This window comes from Tupaia chinensis, unplaced genomic scaffold (assembly GCF_000334495.1).
Source record: "Tupaia chinensis unplaced genomic scaffold, TupChi_1.0 Scaffold000451_2, whole genome shotgun sequence".
NCBI lineage: Eukaryota > Metazoa > Chordata > Mammalia > Scandentia > Tupaiidae > Tupaia > Tupaia belangeri.
The window spans coordinates 3136311-3156168 of record NW_006159958.1 but is presented as its reverse complement, the minus strand read 5'-3'; the positions used below and the strand labels follow the sequence as shown (position 1 = coordinate 3156168).

The 19858-nt window shown below is 48.3% G+C and overlaps 1 protein-coding gene across 1 annotated transcript in view; it reads right to left on the bottom strand.

Moving 5' to 3' along the window:
• Window positions 1-19858, bottom strand: part of FBLN2 (fibulin 2) — a 79200-nt gene that overhangs the window by 32765 nt on the left and 26577 nt on the right. Inside the window, 5 exon segments of the mRNA XM_006155413.3 lie at window positions 281-394; window positions 1036-1236; window positions 5560-5740; window positions 13087-13216; window positions 14585-14696. Coding sequence (XP_006155475.1) covers window positions 281-394; window positions 1036-1236; window positions 5560-5740; window positions 13087-13216; window positions 14585-14696 — 738 coding nt within the window.

Sequence of the window (19858 nt, the reverse complement as noted above, 5' to 3'; positions counted from 1 at the left end):
CCCCAACAGTCCCCACACCAGACCTCGCCACTCACACATGCTCCACACCACACAGCTCACCACTCACACATGCCCCACACCACACAGCTCGCCACTCACACGTGCCCACACCACACAGCTCACCAGTCACACGTGCCCACACCAGACAGTTCACCTCTCACACGTGCCCCACACCAGACGGCTTGCCACTCGCACGTGCCGTACACCAGACAGCTCGCCACTTGCAAGCAGCCCAGGTGGGCTAAGGCTGGTCCCTGCAGGAACACCCCCCTCTGCTCACCTTTGCAGGTGTTGGGCTGTGGCACTGGCAGTGGAATGGTGTTGGCAGTCATCTGGGCAGATTCTGGCCTCAGTGCAGACTCCTGTGCGGCCTCCGGCTGTGAAGGGCTCCCATCTGTCACAGGAAGGTGGTCTCATGTCTTCAGCCGGTCCTCCAGCACTCAACAGGCCTTCCTCAGGCCCAGGCACCACATCAGGCACTGCCAGATCACCTCCTTTAGCTCCTCCCCACCCCATTTCACAGGTGAGGCACCTGAGATTCAGGGTATAGACACACCTTGGGAAGACCCATCTCACAGCTATTCAGGGCAGAGAAAGATGATGGGAAAGAGGCAAGGAAGAAGAGAGGAGAAGGAGAAAGTCTGTCTGCATTGAAAACAAATCAGTCCCAAGACAGCAGGCTGGGAGAAAGCCTTTCTGGGCCAGGGGCTGAGGTAGACCTCCTGGGATCTGACCACTACAGGCCCAGGACACAGTCGGGTGTGCTGAGAGCCTCTGTGGCCTGAGCCTACCCTGAGCCCGCAACCAGCACAGGATGTTAGGACCAGCTCCTGCAGGTGGAGCTCGAGGACAGAAGTCTCTGTCTGCTTGGCCTCAAAAATCTCCACTGTCCGAGGCCCCAGGATCCTGCCAGTCCCAATGTGAGGAGGAAGAAGGTGAAGAACCCTGTTGACTCCACCCCAGGAATTCCATGCTTCTCTGACAAGACCAGCCCTTGTCACTTTCCTGTCTGAGGAAACCCTTTCTAGCCTTTACCTGGGCGGCAGGTGCGACCATCATCCTGCAGAGAGAAGCCAGGAAAGCAGGCGCAGCGGTAGGAGCCCACCGTGTTGATGCACAGGTGCTGGCACAGCTCTCCTGGGAGAAGCAGGCACTCATCCTGGTCATCACCCGGCAGGCTGTTGGGCAGCTCAGACTCTGTGCCCAGCGACAGGGCCTCCCGGCTCACCTCTGAAACTAGAGCGGGGGTTAGAATTCATGATAGAATTGGCTAGGTCTGAATAGGTGGATGACCATAGGGCCCTTCCCAAAATCAGTACAAATTCTCATCAGGACTTCTTTATGCCCAGAAAACAGCAAGAAAGGATGGATGGATGGATGGATGGATGAATGGGTGTGAGTGGATGAATGAATGGATAGATAAATGAATCAGTAGATGGATGGGTGCATGAATGGGTGGGTAGGTGGAGGGATGAATGGATGGGTAATTGAGTTGATACGTGAGTAGATGGGTGAGTGGCTAGATGGATGGATAATGGAAGAGCGAATGGATGAATACATGGATAAATGGATGGGTGGGTGGAAGGATGAATAGAGGGATAAATGGATGGGTGGGTGGAAGGATGAATAGATGGATGAATGGATGGGTGGGTGGAAGGATGAATAGATGAATAAATGGATGGGTGGGTGGAAGGATGAATAGAGGGATGAATGAATGAATAAATGGAAGGGTGGACAAATGGTGAGTAGGTAGAGAGATGGATGGATGGAAGGATGGATGGATGGAAGAGTGAGTAGATAAATGAGTATATGGATGAATAGATTGATGGGTGGAAGAGTGAGTGAATGAATGGATAGTGTGTGGGTGAGTGAGTAAGTGGATGGATTAATAAATGGATGACTGATTAGATGGATGAATTGATGGATGATGGATTATGGGTAAATAAATGAACTACTAGTCCTCTAGTAATAAGAGTGAACTCATCAGAGATGGTGTGACCCCTGTAATAGGACAAGGCCAGGTCCACACGTTAGTTCCTACTGAAGTGTTGAACTCGATTCAGACTCCTGACTTCACCAAACTTGGATTCCATCAGATCAGGATCCAAACTCTGACTCAGGCTTTCTCTGGCTGTGTCACCCTGGGCAGGTCTAGATCTCCCTAAGCCTCCAGGTTCTGAGATACACCTATCCCCCAGGGCTGCAGTAGCAAGTAGGTAAGTAGGGGAGAAGAATCCTGGAGCTGAGCTGCCCTGAGAAGCCCTTTGTATAACTGTGATGGTAAGGACACTTAGCGGGGGCTCCAGGAGCAGGACTCCAGGAGCTCCTCCAGGCTCTACACTGGCCTGGGGCCTAAGTCCCTCCCACCAGCCCTTCAAGAGAGAAGCTGCATGAGGTCATGTCTGAGGAACGTGTTTCATATCAAGAGCATTTACACTAAGCTCCAGCCCAATCTGGCCTGGCCTGGTGCCTGTGGGCAGGGCTGTGTTGGCTGGTGATCCCTCCCTGTGGAGACCTACCACTGCAAGAGGATGGTAAATGGATCTAGGCCTAGAGATCCTCTGAGCACACCATGGGTCGGGAAGTCCTCCAGGATTCAGGATCAGCTTATCCTCATCAACACATTCCTCACAACGCTCCTCCCCACAGACAGGAAACTGAGAGCAAAGTGATTTGCCCATAGCCATTTCAGTGGGACTAGAAGCCAGTGGGGCCCACCTCACTGCCTGCATCCCTAAAGTGCAGGTTACCTAGCAGTTCCTCACAGAAGGAATGTGATGGTCATCTCTGGCTCTGATCCAGCAAGGACCCGCTGTCTACCTACTCCGCCTAGGCCCACCCATCCTCTGTCTCCCAAAGTCGGTCTTCCTCCCAAACTCTAACTTGAACCAGAACCCTCTGGGAACTAGCATGGCCTTCAAACCAGTACTCAATGAGCCCCCTTAGTGGACAAGCCAGCAAGTGACATTTCCTTGGACTAGATTTGGCCTCTACATTGCATTAGCCAGGACAGGATTCCCTGTCTGTTTGTCTTGGTTTATCTGCCCTGTTCTGGCTTGGTCTAGCCTCCACATGCACATCCCTGCCTTGTTTGGATGGGAGATCCAGGTATTTTGGGGCCTACCATGACATCCAGGAAACTCTGTGCCTCACAGGGTCTGAACTCTTCTCTGGCTCCAGCTGACTCAACCTCAGGGCAGGCTCACGTGGCCCCAGGGGCTCAGTGGGGCCAAGCTCCTCTGCCCTGCAGCCTATTGACAACAGGTATCTCAATGGTCATCCACAGACATGCCATCTTGCATTGTCATGACAGTAATCTGAGTGGATGAGAGTCAAGGATTACTGGTTCTGGGCCAAATTCAGGGCAGCAGGAAGGGTGGATAGCCATGACAGTCCCCAGAGCTAAGGTGTCCGGTCCTGGCTACACCAAAGACCCACAAAGAGCCTCTGGCAAGGTTTTGCCTCTCTCTGGGCCTCATCTTCCTCCTCTGATCTGCTAGAACATGGCAATTAGTTATGGAGGTGGCAACTCAGAGCACTGTGTCAGGCACGTCAGAAGCTCTGGACAAGTATCACGTGACTTATCTTCACACTGAATGAGGGGAAGGGTAGGATCCCTCCCATCTGACAGACACAGTGACAGAGGCTCTGAAAGGGGCCATGACTTCCTGAGTGGAGAAGCTGAGACTTCCAACGAGCTCTGCCTGGCCCCTGAAATCAAGAGTTCAAGCTCATGTCTAGAACCTTCTCTGTGGCTCTAATTCTCATCCCATAAAGTACCCAGGACAGACCTATAGGGGCCCCAGGTGTTCATGGCAACAGGGAAAGGACTGGACTGCTGGTTGTGGTACCCTCCTGGGCATCTGGCCTAACCACAGAGGGTGAACATGTGGACATGCACACAGGGGCCTCCAGGGCTGGCACTGCTCCGGCCCCAGGCTGCTGAGGCCCAGCTGAGGCCCTGACTCACTGGGACACCTTGTTAGGCTCCTGCAAACCCACTAGGCACAAAGAAGCCAAACAGCCACAGGCCCAAGAGACAGCCCTGGCTAGAGTGACAGGCTAGGTGTGCAGCTGGAACAGTGACCAGAGCACAAGAAGAGCAGTCCCAGGGACGCTGAGGGCTGGAAGTTCCCAGATGTGGCTCCAGCTGACTTGCCCTCAGGGCAGGCTCACATGGTCCCAGGGCTCAGTGCGGCCACAGCAACCATACACCTAAGACCACTCAGGAATGGACTCCAGGCAGGAGCACCAGGGCTCCTGTATAGGGCAGTTGCCAAAGGATGGATCATTTGTTAGTGATTCTTCTAGGCCAAGCACAGGGTCAGGCACTAAGAAGACATCTCTGGCCTAAAGGGGATGACCAGGCAAGCAGGAGGAACGGGTGGAAGGAAAGCTAAGTGAGTCAGTGGATGAGTGAAAGGCTCTCTGGTGGGTGAGGATAGGGAATGAATGGGGAAATGGATAGATGAATGTATAGCCGAGAGGGCAGGGAATGAATGGAGTGGATAAATGAATGGATAGATGAGTGCACAGGGAAGGAAGGAGGAAGTATTAGGCCGTCAGGAAAGTCATCGGGTACTTTTCTGTTTTTCAGTGCAAGAATGTGTTGTGATTTTTCCGGGTGACCTGAAAGATGGATCAATGGATAGAGAGATGGAGAAGAGGATGAGGGATGGGTGGCAGAGGGCTGAAATATGTGGATAGATGGTAACACAGAGGACTGGGAGGAAGCTGGATAGATGTGAAGGTGGACAAAGAGATGGGCGGGTATTGAGTGGACACTGGAAGGATGATGGGTAGTTGAGGGAGGTGGGTGGTAAACGCAGAATGGAATGAGAGGCCCAACCCTGGGATGGGACACTGGGACCATTTGGGAAGGACCAAGGTTTGGTTCTTGGGTCAACCCGAACACACTGGGCATGACCACAGGTGTGTCAGGGACCCTAGCTGGCTGGAAAGCTGAGGCAAACCAGATTGTGAGAAGACCAGGTCATGGGATCCAAGTCTCTCCTTCTCTGTATCTCTCTGTCTCTCTATCTCATGAAATAAATAGGGAAACTTAAAGATGACTATTTCAGAAATAACCGGCAGAGGCCACAGTCAGAAGAGCACAGAACTCTGTTAAGAGCAGAGCTTGGGGACCAGCAGTTAGCGTAATGGCTATGTCGCTGGACTCCCACGTAGTCAACCGCGGTTCATGTCCCGGACCCGGTGGCTTAAAACTCACGCCGGGCGCGTGTGCGTGCGTGCCCAAGATCCTGAGAGGAGAATGGAGGAGAAGGGATTGCGGCATGGTCATCTCCCCTGGGGGGTGATTTCTCTCTTTCTGTCTCTCTGTCTCTCTCTGTCTTTCTGGCGAGCGCACACGCCCTAGAGTGAAGACCTCTGGGAACAACAAAAAAAAAAGAGCAGAGCTTGTGCCTCATGCTGTGGACGATGATGAACCGGGGTCCCCAGAAAAGGCCAACAGTCACTCAGTCTTTGGCTGGAAGCCCCAACAGTTCTCCCGCTCCTCACCCAACTGCCCTCTGTGCCCCAGCCAGGGAGGGGCAATACCCACCTCTCTGTTTTTTGCAGGCTCTGGGGGCCGGCGGACCTCGGGGACGATGAGGGGTTCTTCGCCCTCACAGCAGGAGAGCATGACGTGGTTGCACGGGTAGCCCAGATTAGGGTTGGATTCGCACAGCTGGCCCTCGGCCCTCACACGGAGTCCCAGGCCACAGCAGTCGCAGCATTGCTGGAGGGAGAGACACGCTTTCACCACCACTGCCCCCTCAGAGCCCAGCTGTCTGTCCCAAGGTCTCTGAACCTGTGTGATTCACACAAAGTGCCCAGGGCATGGCCTTAGAGTGGGTCTGAGAAAGGAAGATGAAGTCAGCATTTTTTTAATTTTTTTTTCCTTTTTTTGGAGAGGTTTTTACTATAGGGCAGGTGCACTTGCCAGACAGAGACAGAGAGCGAGAAATCACCACCCAGGGGAAATGGCCATGCTGCACTCCCTTCTCCTCCGCTCTCCTCTCGGGATCTCAGGGCATGCACGCACACGCGCCCAGCGTACGTTTAAGCCACCAGGTCCAGGACTCGAACTGCAGTGGACTACATGGGAGTCCAGCGACATAGCCATTACGCCAACTGCTGGTCCCAGAATTCACCATTTTCTTGTCACTTCTGTCTGGGCAGAGGGGTTGTCTGCCTCCATTGCCTAGGTCTGGCATAAACCGGGGCCAATACACATCTTGAAAGAATAAATACATGGCCTTTGAGGGTAAGGACTATAAATTAACCTCCAGCCACAGTCATTATCCTCCGATCTTTACTAGCAGACCCCAATTCTATTCAGGTTACCTAAAAGACAGCATTGCCCAGGGGCCTTTGTAGTTATAAAGATATTCACTAAGTGGAGTTTTGGGCAAAGTTTTAAATTGGGTTGACTGAACCTGAAAATACATCCTTTTTGCTCTCCCACTTCCTCTTTCTTGGAGTTATGTGATGGCTGGAGCTTTAGCTTCCATCTTGAGCCATACAGTGACCCTGGAGGTGAATGCTATAAGCTAATGATTAAATTAAAAAATAGAGCATCAGACAATCCAGTGGAGAAAATAAAATATCTTTTTTGTGTGTGTGTGTGAGATTTTTGCTATAGGGTGCGTGCACCCACCAGACAGACAGAGAGCGACATAGAGACAGAAAGCGAGAAATCACCCCCCAGGGGGGATGGTCACACCGCAATCCCTTCTCCTCCATTCTCCTCTCGGGATCTTGGGCACGCACGCACACATGCCCGGCGTGAGTTTTAAGCCACTGGGTCCGGGACGCGAACCACGGTTGACTACATGGGAGTCCAGCGACATAGCCATTACGCTAACTGCTGGTTCCCAAAATAAAATATCTTTAGCAAATGGTGCTAGAAAAATCGAGTATCCACCTGCAGAGAAAATGAAACTGGACCCCTATCTCTTACCGTTAACAAGTATCAAATCAAAATGGATCAAATATCTAAACATAAGACCTCAAACTATAAAACTACTGGTGGAAAGTATAGGGGTAACTCTTGGAGACATCAGAGTAGGCTTCTTAAATGAGAAGAGTTCTTAAATAAGACTCCCAAAGCACAGGCAATAATCCCTAAAATAGACCAGTGTAATTACATCAGGTTAAAAATATTCTACACAGCAAAAGAAACAATAATTAAACAGAAAAAAAACACCCCTTGAAATGGGAGACTATATTTGCAAAATCTCCCTTGGATAAGAGATTGATAACCAAAATATACAAGGATCTCAAGCAGCTTACCTACAAAAAAATAAATAATCCAATTAAAAGATGGGCAAATGAACTGAACAGACAACTCTCTAAGAAAGACAAATGAACAGCTAAAAAACATTAAAAAAATACTCAACATCTATCATAAGAGAGATACAAATCAAAATCACAATAAGATACCACCTAACCCTCATCAAAATGGCTAAGATTAAAAACAATAGTGACAAGTGCTTGCAAGGCTACAGTGAAGAGGTAACTCTCCTACACTGTTTTTGGGAATGTAAATTAGTACAGCCACTGTGGAAGTTCCTTAAAGAGCTACAAATAGAACTACTAAATGATCCAGCAATTCCACTTCAATTCCAATGGGTATCTAACCAAAAGATAGGAATACACTCAGTTGGAAAAACACTTGCACATCCATGTTTATTGCAGCATTATTCACAATTGCTAAGACATGGAACCAAACCAAATGTCCATGAACAGATAAATGAATTGAAAAAGTGTGGCACATATACACTATGGAATATTATTCAGCCTTAAAAAATGAGACCCTGACCTTTGATAGAAAGTAGATGAATGTGGAAGACTTACTGCTAAATGAAGCAAGCCAGACTATGAAAGAGAGTCATTGTATGTCCCCACCTGATATATATTGAATGTCTGAATTCTATGGCAGAAACAGAAAAGTTGGAAGGTATAAAAGACGGAGAGCAATAGTGATTCTAGAGACCATGTGGGAGGAGGGTAGGAAATGGGGAAGGGTGAGAGAGAAGAATCAATGGTAAAAAGAAAGAAGCAAAACATTTTAGGGACACAAAAGTGGAAAATTATCTATTCATGAGAATGTGTATGATAATATCTTTGAATGAACCAATATACAGTGTATTCAAGATGGGAAAATCCATTTGGTATGCTGTAATGATACACAGTGCTTAAAGGTTAAAAAATAATAATAATAAAACTAGTTACAATAATAGCTCCAGTTCCTCGCTCTTCCCTTTATCCACTGTCTTTGCAATGTGATTCTGCAGCTTCTATTAAGAGAGGGGGCAGGAACCATTGCTGACTCCCACATGGCCAACTGCGGTTCAAGTCCCAGGCCTGGTACCTTGAAAATCACACCAGGCATATGTGCATGCATGCCCAAGATCCCAGGAGAAGAATGGAGGAGAAGGGATTGCAGCATGGCCATTCCCTCAGGGGGTAATTTCTCCCTCTCCCTCTCACTATATCTGTCTCTCTCTCTCCCTGGCAAGCACATTGGCCCGAAGGCAAAAAAAAAATGCTTTAAAAAGAGAGAGAGAGAGACAGAGAGAGAAAAGGCCTATTTCCCAACTTCTTAGTGATGGCTTTGGCCAAAAGGATGAGATTAAATTGTCAGTGTGCCAGTTTTGTCCAATGGCTTTAAAAGCCTTACAAGCTTCCACTCCTTTTCTTGGAATCACGCTCAGCCCCTAACTGAACAAGCCCATGTTAACCAGTCAGGGCACTGACTGCATGGATCAGAGGCAAGTCATTCCAGCTGAGGTCATCCCAGATCATCGACCCCAGGAAAGGCATTGGCTGACAGCAGCCACATAAGCAAGCCCAGCCAGACTCTGCTAAGTGTAGACAGCAGAAGTACTCCATTGACCACAGGCTCATACACTAAGCCAATCACAATCCACTTAGTTTGGGGTGGTTGTTTCCATGGCAACAGCTGAGATTCCAGGTCTGCATCCTAAAGGTAGAACCAGTCCACTTAATGAAGGACACCACATATTTAATGAACACTTTATTGCATTGTCTCTAATTCTCACAACTACCCCACAAACATGGATTGTTATTCCCATTTCACAGAAGGAGAAGTTGAGCCTCAAAAAAAAACTGGTCCATAGCCAAATATGAAGACAGAAAAGGGATTCTGAAATTGCCTATCATCAAAGTCCACTCCCTAATATCAGGGTTTGGGATTTTGGTTTAAAAAAAAAAAAATGACGCAAACGTGATAAAACTCAAAACTGAAATCTCCTAAATGCCTCCTTCCTTCAAAGGGCTCTGTCACCATCACCAAGACTGGAGACACTGAGCAGCTTCAACTGTTCCACCTCATCTCCCCAGTCAGGATCTCGGGACTCTTCTGCAAAGTTTCCCGGAACTGTTCCGCTAACCTAGTTTGCCCTCACTCTGTTACAGAGACAGCCAGCTGTTGATCTAGATGTCTGTCTTCCCTTCTTCCTCACTCTCAGTGGGGCACTGAGTACAATAATAAATAAACAGCCTTTTGTGGAGCAAACTCCCAGAATAAAGACTGTATTTCCCAGCCTCCCTTGCAGCTAGGTGTAGCCATTGGACTAAGTTCTAGCCAATGAGATCTAAGCAGAAATACTGTCTGCCCTCAAAGGGGTGCTCTTCTTGGGACCAGCAGGTGGCGTAATTGTTACACCGCTGGACTCCCATGTAGTTGACCACTGTTCGAGTCCCAGATCTGGTGGCTTAAAACACACCTGGTGTGTGTGCATGCATGCTCAAGATCCTGAGTGGAGAATGGAGGAGAAGGGATTGTGTATGGGTTAGATGATTTCTCATTTTCTGTCTCTCTGCCTCTCTGAAAAGTGCACATACCCTATAGCAAAAATCTCACTATAAAAGGGAAGGAAGGGGGCTCTTCTTAAACTCATGTTCATACCAGCCTATTCCCAATAGTCAAAACACAGAATCAAATTATCAATAGACCACTGTACTACATCTCCACACAATGAAATGAAATATTATTCTGCCATAAAAAGGAGAGAAATTCTTTTTTTTTCCTAAGAGGTTTTTGCTATAGGGCGTGTGCACTCGCCAGACAGACAGAGAGATAGAAAGTGAGAAATCACCCCCCTGGGAGGGATGGCCACGCCGCAATCCCTTCTCCTCCATTCTCCTCTCAGGATCTTGGGCACACATGCACATGCACCCAGCATGAGTTTTAAGCCACCGGGTCCGGGACGCGAACCACGGTCGACTATGTGGGAGTCCAGTGACATAGCCATTACGCTAACTGCTGGTCCCAAGAGCAAAGGATTTCTGATACATGCTGCAAAGTGGATGAACCTTGATGAGTATGCTGAGTAAAATAAGCCAGTTACTAAAGAATAAATACTGCATGACTCCACTTGTCTGAAATCCCAGAATAATCAAAGTCATAGACAGAAAGTGGGTGGAGGCTGCCAGGGGCCAATGGGAGGAGGAATGAGGCAGTGTGTACAGGGTGCAGAGATTCCGTTGGGGAGGATGAAGACTTCTAGAGATGGATGGTGGTGATGGATACACAACAGTGTGAGCGTATTTAATGCCACGGAGCTGCGCACTTAAACATGGTTAGGATGACCAATTTTATGTTACATGTATTTCACCACGATCAAAAATAATTGAAGGGCGGGACCAGCAGTTAGAGTAATGACTATGTCGCTGGACTCCCATGTAGTCGACCGCGGTTCGAGTCCTGGACCTGGTGGCTTAAAACTCATGTCAGGCGCATGTGTGTGCATGCCCAAGATCCCGAGAGGAGAACAGAGGAGAAGGGATTGCGGCATGGCCATTCCCCCTGGGTGGTGATTTCTCACTTTCTGTCTCTCTGTCTCTGTCTATCTGGTAAGCACAAATAATGTGGTTTGAATCCTGGCCCCAACGGCCTGAAAAACATGCTAAATGCAGGAATGTGCTTATCCAAAATCCTGACAGGATGAAGAAATGGATGAGAAGGGATTGTGGTATGACAAGGCCCTGTGTGGGGGGTGCTTTCTCCCTCTCTCCCTCTGTCTATCTCTGGCAAGCATATATATATATATATATACCCTCTCACAAAATTTTGTTTTTAATAACTAAACAATTTAAAACAATCAGGGCTTTTCTCCCCTTTCTTCCTGCCTCTGACTAGGGCTCAAATTATCATCTTGGATCAGAAGGCAGGAAGTTAAAGCTGTCAGAGCAACAAGCCAGCAAAACCCTGAGGCCCTGTCCCTGGGGACTACAAAGCCCCAGCTCCTCTCATGTGGCCCATCTGTCTCCATCCTCCAGCATATGAAAGAAAAACCAATGTTCTAGGGAGTTGTCCATTATAAGTAGCCACACTATTGGGAGCCAGCAGGTGGCATGGTAGTTAAGGCACTAGACACTCCCACATGGCCGACCATGGTTCAAGTCCTGGACCTGGTGGCTTGCTTTCTCACCTTGACTCTCTCTCTCTCTGTGTATCTCTTCCTGGTCAAATTAAAATAAATGAATGAATGAATACATAATTAAATAAATATTTTTTTTTTAAAAAAAGGTTTAAGTAGCCACACTACCACCCTGACTTGGTCCTGACCTGGCCCTAACCCCCAGTGGCCCATGTGAGCTCTGGCCCACAAACCGATCTTCTTGTGTAAATACCTCCCAGGGCCCATGTACCCTCCACCCGAAGTCCAAAGTTCTCAGTGCACCATTCACAGTCCTTCATGTCCCAGCCTGAGGGCTCCTGGCAGCCTGTCCCTACTGCGGTCACATTGACCAGACTGCACACCCCATTTCAACACTGTTGTGGTTTGAATGAGTTCCCCTCAAATCCATGGGTTGAACTTTGGTTGTGTTGTGAAGGTATTAAGAGGGTGCAAACTTAATCCATCTATGGTATTATGAAGTGAGGTCTTGGGGAAGTGGTTAGGATTAAAATCATCAGGGTGGGGGCCCCATGATTGAAACCTTGTGGCTTCAGAGAATGAGAGCTTGAAATAGAGGTACAGACACTAAAGCTTTCACCAAGTGAGACCTTATGCTACCTCTGGATTCTGGCAAGAAATCCCTCACTGGATATAGCCCTTTGGCCCTTGGGCCTCCAATACCATGAGCAAAGTAATCTCTTTTGTTAGAAATGACCCAGCGTTGTATTTCCTTGTCATCAACAGGAAAGTGGACTAAAAAAAACATATGTTCCTGCCCCTGTGCATTGGCTCACATTGTTCCCTCTGCTTGAAGCACCCCCCTTCTCTCTGCCCCACTGCTGCCTGGCAAGGTTCTACCCTATCCTGATCACACATGTGGGAGAGCTGCCCTCAATGACAGTCCCTGTCAGATCCCGCTGACTGTAAGGTTGGGGGGAGATCACAGCACGGCAAGACCTTGTCAGTGATCTATGTCTGCCTCTCTCTCTCTCTGTCTCTCTCTCTCTCTCATGTTCTCAAAAAAGAAGCCTTGAAAAAAAAAATCCCCCCATGGCTTCCCTCTCACTCCGAGTGGAACCACAGTCATTCCAAGATGGACATCCCGTCACCTCTATGGTCTCAGCTACAGCTACGCCTCCTTCATCACGCCACTGCAGCCATGCAGGCCTAGCTGCTCCCAGCATGTGCTAGCGCTCAGCACACACCCACCTCAGGACCTCCGTGCCTGCTCCTCCCGCTGCCTGGACAGCTTCACTGATGTCCACATGGCTCGCCCCCCTCTTCTTCCAGGATGTTTCACAAATGTCACCGTCTTAGTGACCCTGCCCCAGCCACTGTCAGCTAACACTCCAGCCCTTCCCAGCCCTGACGTCCCCCACACTTGAGTTCTTCCTCTTGAGCACGATTACCCTTCTAACATACTCTGCATTAGCCTAGTCAGCTCCATCTTTGTCTGTATTAAGAAGTATTAAGAGGGTGGAAATTTACATCCTCTCTTGCCTAACACAGGGCCCAACACCCACCGGTGTTCCAGGAGTAATCTGCGAATTAGTCAATAGGATAACTGAGTGATGATGTGTGTCTCCCCCACCCCCAGGCCCTCAAGGACCTGCAGGCCCCGCTGCGTCGCCCTCCCATCGGGGGCCTAGCTTGCCTTATACAGGGAGACTCCACAGGTGTCGTTGTCCTCGACCGCACAGGTGTCGCCCTCCTTGGCCCCCATGACACCGGCCATGCAGCTCTTCTCCTTGAGGTAGGAGACACAGCATTGCTCCTGGGCTGTCCTGCAAGAGAGGGTATATCTCAGCCACCGGGCCCCTGCCAGTCCTCCCAGGGAGCCTCTCCATGAGGATGACGGGCCCCATGATGCAAAGGAAAACTGAGATGCAGGGCAGGGCATCCTCAGACGAAGGTCCACAGAGATCAGGGCCCAGGCTGGTAGCAGAGCCAATATGATCCCTGCCAACCTTCATTTGTTGGCTTAACCAAGAAGACTCTGCCCTGGATCCCCTGGACTTACACTGTGTCCTGACTTCTCACTGAAAGAGAGCAATTGGCACTCAGAGCCTGCCCACCTGGGCCAAGGACACAGAGACCAGTCCCAGAAAGGACGGTGCAGGTCAACCTGAAGGAGAGTAGCCTCCAAGCCTTTGGTCACTGCCTGCCAATCTCTGTAGGGCCACCCTGGGGTGGAGGTGGCTGATGAGTCCGAGATACAGAGGGAGAGCCAGGACGGGAGTCTGGGGTCCTGAGGAGGCAGGTTCGGCACCACTTGAGGAGGGCATGCGGCAAGGACTATCCAGTGATGGGAAGGGGTGAGTTCTCCATCACAAGAGGGAAGCAAATGTGCACTAGGGCCCTTAATTTAAAACTCCAGGTTTCTGAGTGATGCATGCTCTAACTCCTAAGAGGGAAAGGAAAGGGACAAGGCTAGAATTTAGATTTTTTCCAAATTTCCAACATGGGCTGGACAGTAGAAAGCATGGGCTCTAATCCTGGTCAGGCTGCCAACAAGCTCCGTGGCTTTGGGCGAATCCCATCGCCTCTCCAAACCTTATCTTTCTCGTCTGGAAAGAAGCAGAGTTCAGACTAGATGGAGCCTGTGGAAGAAAAGAGTGAATGGCTGACCAAGATCTCTCCGGAGCCCAGCAAAGGGGAGGACATGGATATCAATGATTCCTGTTCTGAGAACTCTAGAATCAGACGAAACAAGGAACACAGGCAGCCCAGGATGGTCAGAAGCTCTTGGAGATCCCTGGGTAGTGAGTGGGGAAAGCCAGAGGGCTGAGCGGAGGCCTGTGGACGCGGAGCACTGTGGAGCAGCAGTTGCAATGTGTGGCAGGAGAAGAGCCTGCCTGCCCCCAGGTGACACGAGCCCTTTAAAACTTGCTCCAAATTGTGCACTCCTCCGATCATGCTCAGGAGGCCAGCTGCAAATTTACGCTGTGAGCTTATTCTCAGGACCAGCCTGGGGCTCTCCACGCCTGGAGAAAGCCTGGCCCAGAGGCCCATAGCAGCCGGATCCAGTCACCCTTATGCAGCTGGAGGCAGGTGAGGTGTGCTCCCCTGGCACTACTGGGGCCTGAGGTCCAAGGAGAGCAGGGATCGGGCGGAGAATGAGCAGCGCTGCCTGCTCCAGGCAGCTGGTCTACCTGCAGACGTCACCCTCGGCGCCGCTCTCGGGGATTTCCAGGCACTCGTCGTTGTCGATGGCCCACTGCTGTCCAGCCGCACAGCACGTCTCGGTCAGGTCCTTGGTGGAACCTATGGGTGGCAACACAGGGCAGAGTCACGACCGCAGAGGAGCATGTGGAAGGAGAGTAGCCTCCAAGCCTTTGGTCACTGCCTGCCAATCTCTGTAGGGCCACGCTGGAGTGGAGGTGGCTGATGAGTTAGAGATACAGAGGGAGAGCCAGGATGGGAGTCTGGGGTCACCAAGGAGACCAGGTTCTCCTGGTGCCTATCCAGACCCCCTTCACACAGCAGGGAAGCGTCCCTGCCCTGCCGCTGAACGTGGCAGCTGCTAACAGCTCACAACAGCAGCCTTCTTCCAAGAACTGCCTGGGAGGTTAAGTCCCCACAACGAGGACAGAGGGCTGGAGGGGCACAGCCAATTCCAGACGAGCTCTGGGGTACCAGCCCAGCCCTGTCTCAAAGGGGAGGGCTCTGTGGGGTCCCCTACACTCCAGAGCTGCCACGGGGTCAGACCACAGCTGTGTCAGTTCCTACCCCTATGCCCAGAGGTCTCCCTGGATAAACCACCATATGCACAAGGCTCAGTCTGTGCTTCTAAAAGGCCCGGCCTACGACACCCAGAGAGGTCAAGAGATAAGAGAACAGCAGCAGCAGGAGCAGCAGCAAGGGAGAGTTGGAACTCACCCAGGAATGCTAAAAGGAGAACTTAACACTGAATGGATTTGTGCCGAGGGAAAGTGGAAGGAGTCAGGCGTAGGGAAAACGGCTTAAATGTACAGCTTGTAGCTTAAAAAAGTAATGAGTTTGGCCAGCCATGGTGGCAAAGCACCAACGTAATGCTCTATGATGCTGAAGTCATATAGAAAGGTTCCAGGCTTGCATCCCAAGATCTCCCTGTATGCATACCTGTGATCCTGGCCGGCCAGTGCTGGGGGATCAGGGCATGAAGACCCTACTGGGGCTGCCTGTTTCCCCCTCTGTCTCTCTCTCCTTCCCCTACTCTCTCATAAAATACATAAATAAATATATATTTTTTTTTTTGAGAGGTTTTTGCTATAGGGCGCGTGCACTTGCCAGACAGAGAGAGACAGAGAGACAGAAAGCGAGAAATCATCCCCCAGGGGGGATGGTCATGCCGCAATCCCTTCTCCTTCATTCTCCTCTCGGGATCTTGGAAACGCACGCACACGCCCCCGGTGTGAGTTTTAAGCCACTGGGTCCAGGACGCGAACCGTGGTCGACCATGTGGGAGTCCAGCGACATAGCCATTACGCTAACTGCTGGTCCCTAAGTTTTTTTTTTGAGAGATTTTCACTGTAGGGCGCGTGCGCTCACCAGACAGACAGAGAGAGACATAGACAGAAAGCGAGAAATCACCCCCCAGGGGGATGGTCACGCTGCAATCCCTTCTCCTCCGTTCTCCTCTCAGGATCTTGGAAACGCACACACACGCGCCCGGCGTGAGTTTTAAGCCACCGGGTCCAGGATGCGAACCGCGGTCGACCACAGGGGAGTCCAGTGGCATAGCCATTACGCTAACTGCCAGTTCTCAAAATATATAAATACTTTTAAAAAAATATTGTTGCATTTGACTACCTCAAATTTAAAATTTCTCATATAAGATGTTGCATTTAACTACCTCAAATTTAAAATTTCTCATATAAGAAAGAACTCCATAGACAAATAAAATAGGCTACTGGCAGATGAGGAGACTTTCGGGGGATATCTAAAACTAACAAGGAACTGCCATCTATAAAACATAATAAACTTCTTTTTTTTTCTTTCTTTTTTTGGAGAGGTTTTAGCTATAGGGCGCATGCACTCACCAGAAAGACAGAGAGAGACAGAGAGACAGAAAGAGAGAAATCACCTCCCGGGGGGGATGGCCACACCACAATCCCTTCTCCTCCATTCTCCTCTTGGGATCTTGGGCACGCACGCACACGCACCCGGCATGAGTTTAAGCCACCAGGTCCAGGACTCAAACCATGGTCGTCTACATGGGAGTCCAGTGACATAGCCATTACGCTAACTGCTGGTACCAAAAAATAATAAACTTCTTAAAACTAACAGAAATAAACCAACCTGCAAATAAAAATACTTATTAAACTGGGAAAAATAGGAAGAGTGAAAAATGACATGCACAGGTGGGGACCCTTGTGCCTGGGGGTGGGAGCGACTGGTACGACCAGTAGGAAGGAGCTGTGACACTATTTACGCAGTTAAGTAAATGTGTCATCTAAGACCCAGAAGTTCTATTTATTTATTTATTTATTTATTTATTTATTACATTTAATTACTGTATATCCTTACAACATACAAAACGAACTTTCCCAGCATGAATCTACTGCATATTAATGCAAAGATATGACCATACAGTTATCATGAACAGATCATTTTCCATTTCTGTGTCCATTAGATGTTTTGCTTTTTTCCCCCTTCCCAATCCCCATTGCCCACCCTCTGCCCACACTGCCTCTGGTGTCCACACTTGCTCTCCATACTTTGATACCTCCAATCTTTCCGTTTCTGCCATAGAGTACAGACATTCGGTATCTACCAGAAGTTCTGATCCTGGCTGCGCATGCCCGGGAAGACCTTGCCCATCCAGGATAAGGATGCCTACATCAGTATTCTTTGTAGAAGAAGGTTGGAGGCAGCCTAGATGTCCAGCACTGAGAGGGTGAATGAGTAAAATCAGGGCATCCAACACAGAGGACTGTGCAGCTGTTAGAAACCACGGACTGGATGGACATAGGACAATGTGGAGCAGGACACAGACACACAGCAACACGGAGGAGCACAGAGCTGAGGGGAGGAAAAACAGGAAGGAACCAAATAAGGTCTACTACACAAATTCAGAATATCACACCTGAGAATACTTATTTCTCAAAAACACATAAAAACACCAACTGGACAAAAGAAAACTGTCACCTATACAATGGTGATAGTGAATAGGAAGGGAGGAAAGGAAGGAAAGGAAAAAATACACATAAATAAAACAAGAGAGTCTTGCACAAATTGTCCTGCTAGTAATACAACTAAGCCAAGCATTGGCCTCAAGGTCTGGAAATAAATGGCATTCATTAAGGCAAGCTCACGTAGAATGCTTATGAAACACATACTGAAGGGCAATAGGAGATAATAAAATATCTTGAAGCCTGATAAGCCTGGGTCTGTATCTCATGGTGCTACACTGACAGCTGCTTCTCCTTTCTAAAGATTTAGTGTCCTATTCTGTATGTGGATTGAGTGGGTGCATAGGTCTTGAAGCCTACGAGGGCCTCTAAATGTCCTTGAGCAGGGTTGAAGAATAGATGTTCCAAGGGATGTCACCAGCCTGCAGCATTCCAGCAAAAGCAAGAGCCCATTAAGGACCATCAGCTTCATGGCAAGTTGTGACTGAGCATTCCTCTCCTATAAAACATAGAAAATAAGCTTCGAGAACAACCTGAGGGCTATTCTGAGAATTAGAAGGAAAGAAGAGTTCTTGATAACTGCTGTCTACCAGAAACAAGTAGCAAATATCAAACTCAATGGAGAAAAATTAAGCACATTTCTTACTAAAGTCCTCTGTAAGACAAAAATACCCACTGACCTTGCTACTGTTTAACATTGTCCTAGAGGTACTAGAAAATGCAATACAACAAGAAAAAAAAAGGCAACAGAAATAATAAAAAAAAGGAGAGAGTAATAATTATTTGCAGAAGTTATAGTTTCATCTTCCTAGGAAATCCATGAGACTTTAAACTAACAAAACTTTAACATCAATACTAATTGTTTTAAAAATAATAAAATAAGTAATTATTTTTAAACAATACTAATTATTATTATATGGTGGCCAAAATCAAGATTATCTCAAAACATTGTCTTTCTTATATGCCAGCAACAAATTAAATAGAAAAAGTAGTGGGAAAAAGTCCTATTCAAAAGAGAAATAAACTAGAGACCAGCAGATGGCATAATGGCTATGTCACTGGACTCCCATGTAGTCGACCACGGTTCGAGTCCCAGACCCGGTGGCTTAAAACTCACGCCGGGCGCGTGTGCGTGCATGCCCAAGATCCTGAGAGGAGAACGGAGGAGAAGGGATTGCAGTGTGGCCATCCCCCTGGGGGGCGATTTCTCGCTTTCTGTCTCTCTGTCTCTCTCTGTCTGACAAGCACACGTGCCCTATAGCTAAAACCTCTCCAAAAAAAAAAAAGAGAAACAAACTAGAAATAGACAGTAAACATGCTTGATCTACATAAAAAATTTTTTTTTACTTCCCTAATGGATATAATAGGATACTGTATTTGAAATATACACTCTGTGTCTTCAACACCATCGCAATCAAAACCTCAACATAATCGTCACAGAATTTGTCAAGCTGAGGGCCAGCAGGTGGCATTGTGGTTAAGGCACTGGATTCCCACATGGCCAACTATTGTTCAGGCCCCGGATTTGGCAGCTTGAAAATCATGCGAGTCACATATGCACACATGCTCAAAACCCTGAGAGGGGAATGGAGGAAAGAGAATTGCATTGTGGTCCCTCCATGGGCAGGGTGATTTCTCACTTTTCCTTTCTCTGTGTCTCTCTGACTCTCTCTGGCGAGCACATACGTCCTATAGCAAAAACCTAAAAAAAAATTTAAAATAAAAAAGAAATGCTTAAGAATATCGAAAGAACAAAGCACTGGTATCAAAGCACACTTTAAAGTTCTAATAATAAAAACAAAGAGATCAGTAGAACAGAACAGAACTCAGAAACAGAACTACATACAAACGGGAATACAGTACACACCAAAGGTGTCATTCAAACTCACTAGGGAAAAGACTGAATATATTATACTGGAATCTACTTCACATCATGCATAGAAGTAACTCCAAATCTATAAAGGTAGTTTAGAAGAAAATTTAAGAAAATAATTTACAATAAATGCGGAAATAAAATCCACAAACAGAAAGGAAAACTTTTTTTTTTTTTTTTTTTTTTTTGTGCACTCACCATAGAGACAGAAAGGAAGAGGGAGAAGGAGAAAGCACCTCCCAGTGAGTACAGTCTCACCACAATCCCTTCTCCACCATTTATCCATCCTGTTGAGATTTTAGGTACACACATATGCCTGGTGTGGTTTTCAAGTGCCAGGACCAGGATTTGAACTATGCAGTTGACCATGTGAGATCTGGCTTCCTCAACCACTTAGCTACGGGGCCAGCCCCTAAGTCTTTTCAATACCACTGATTATA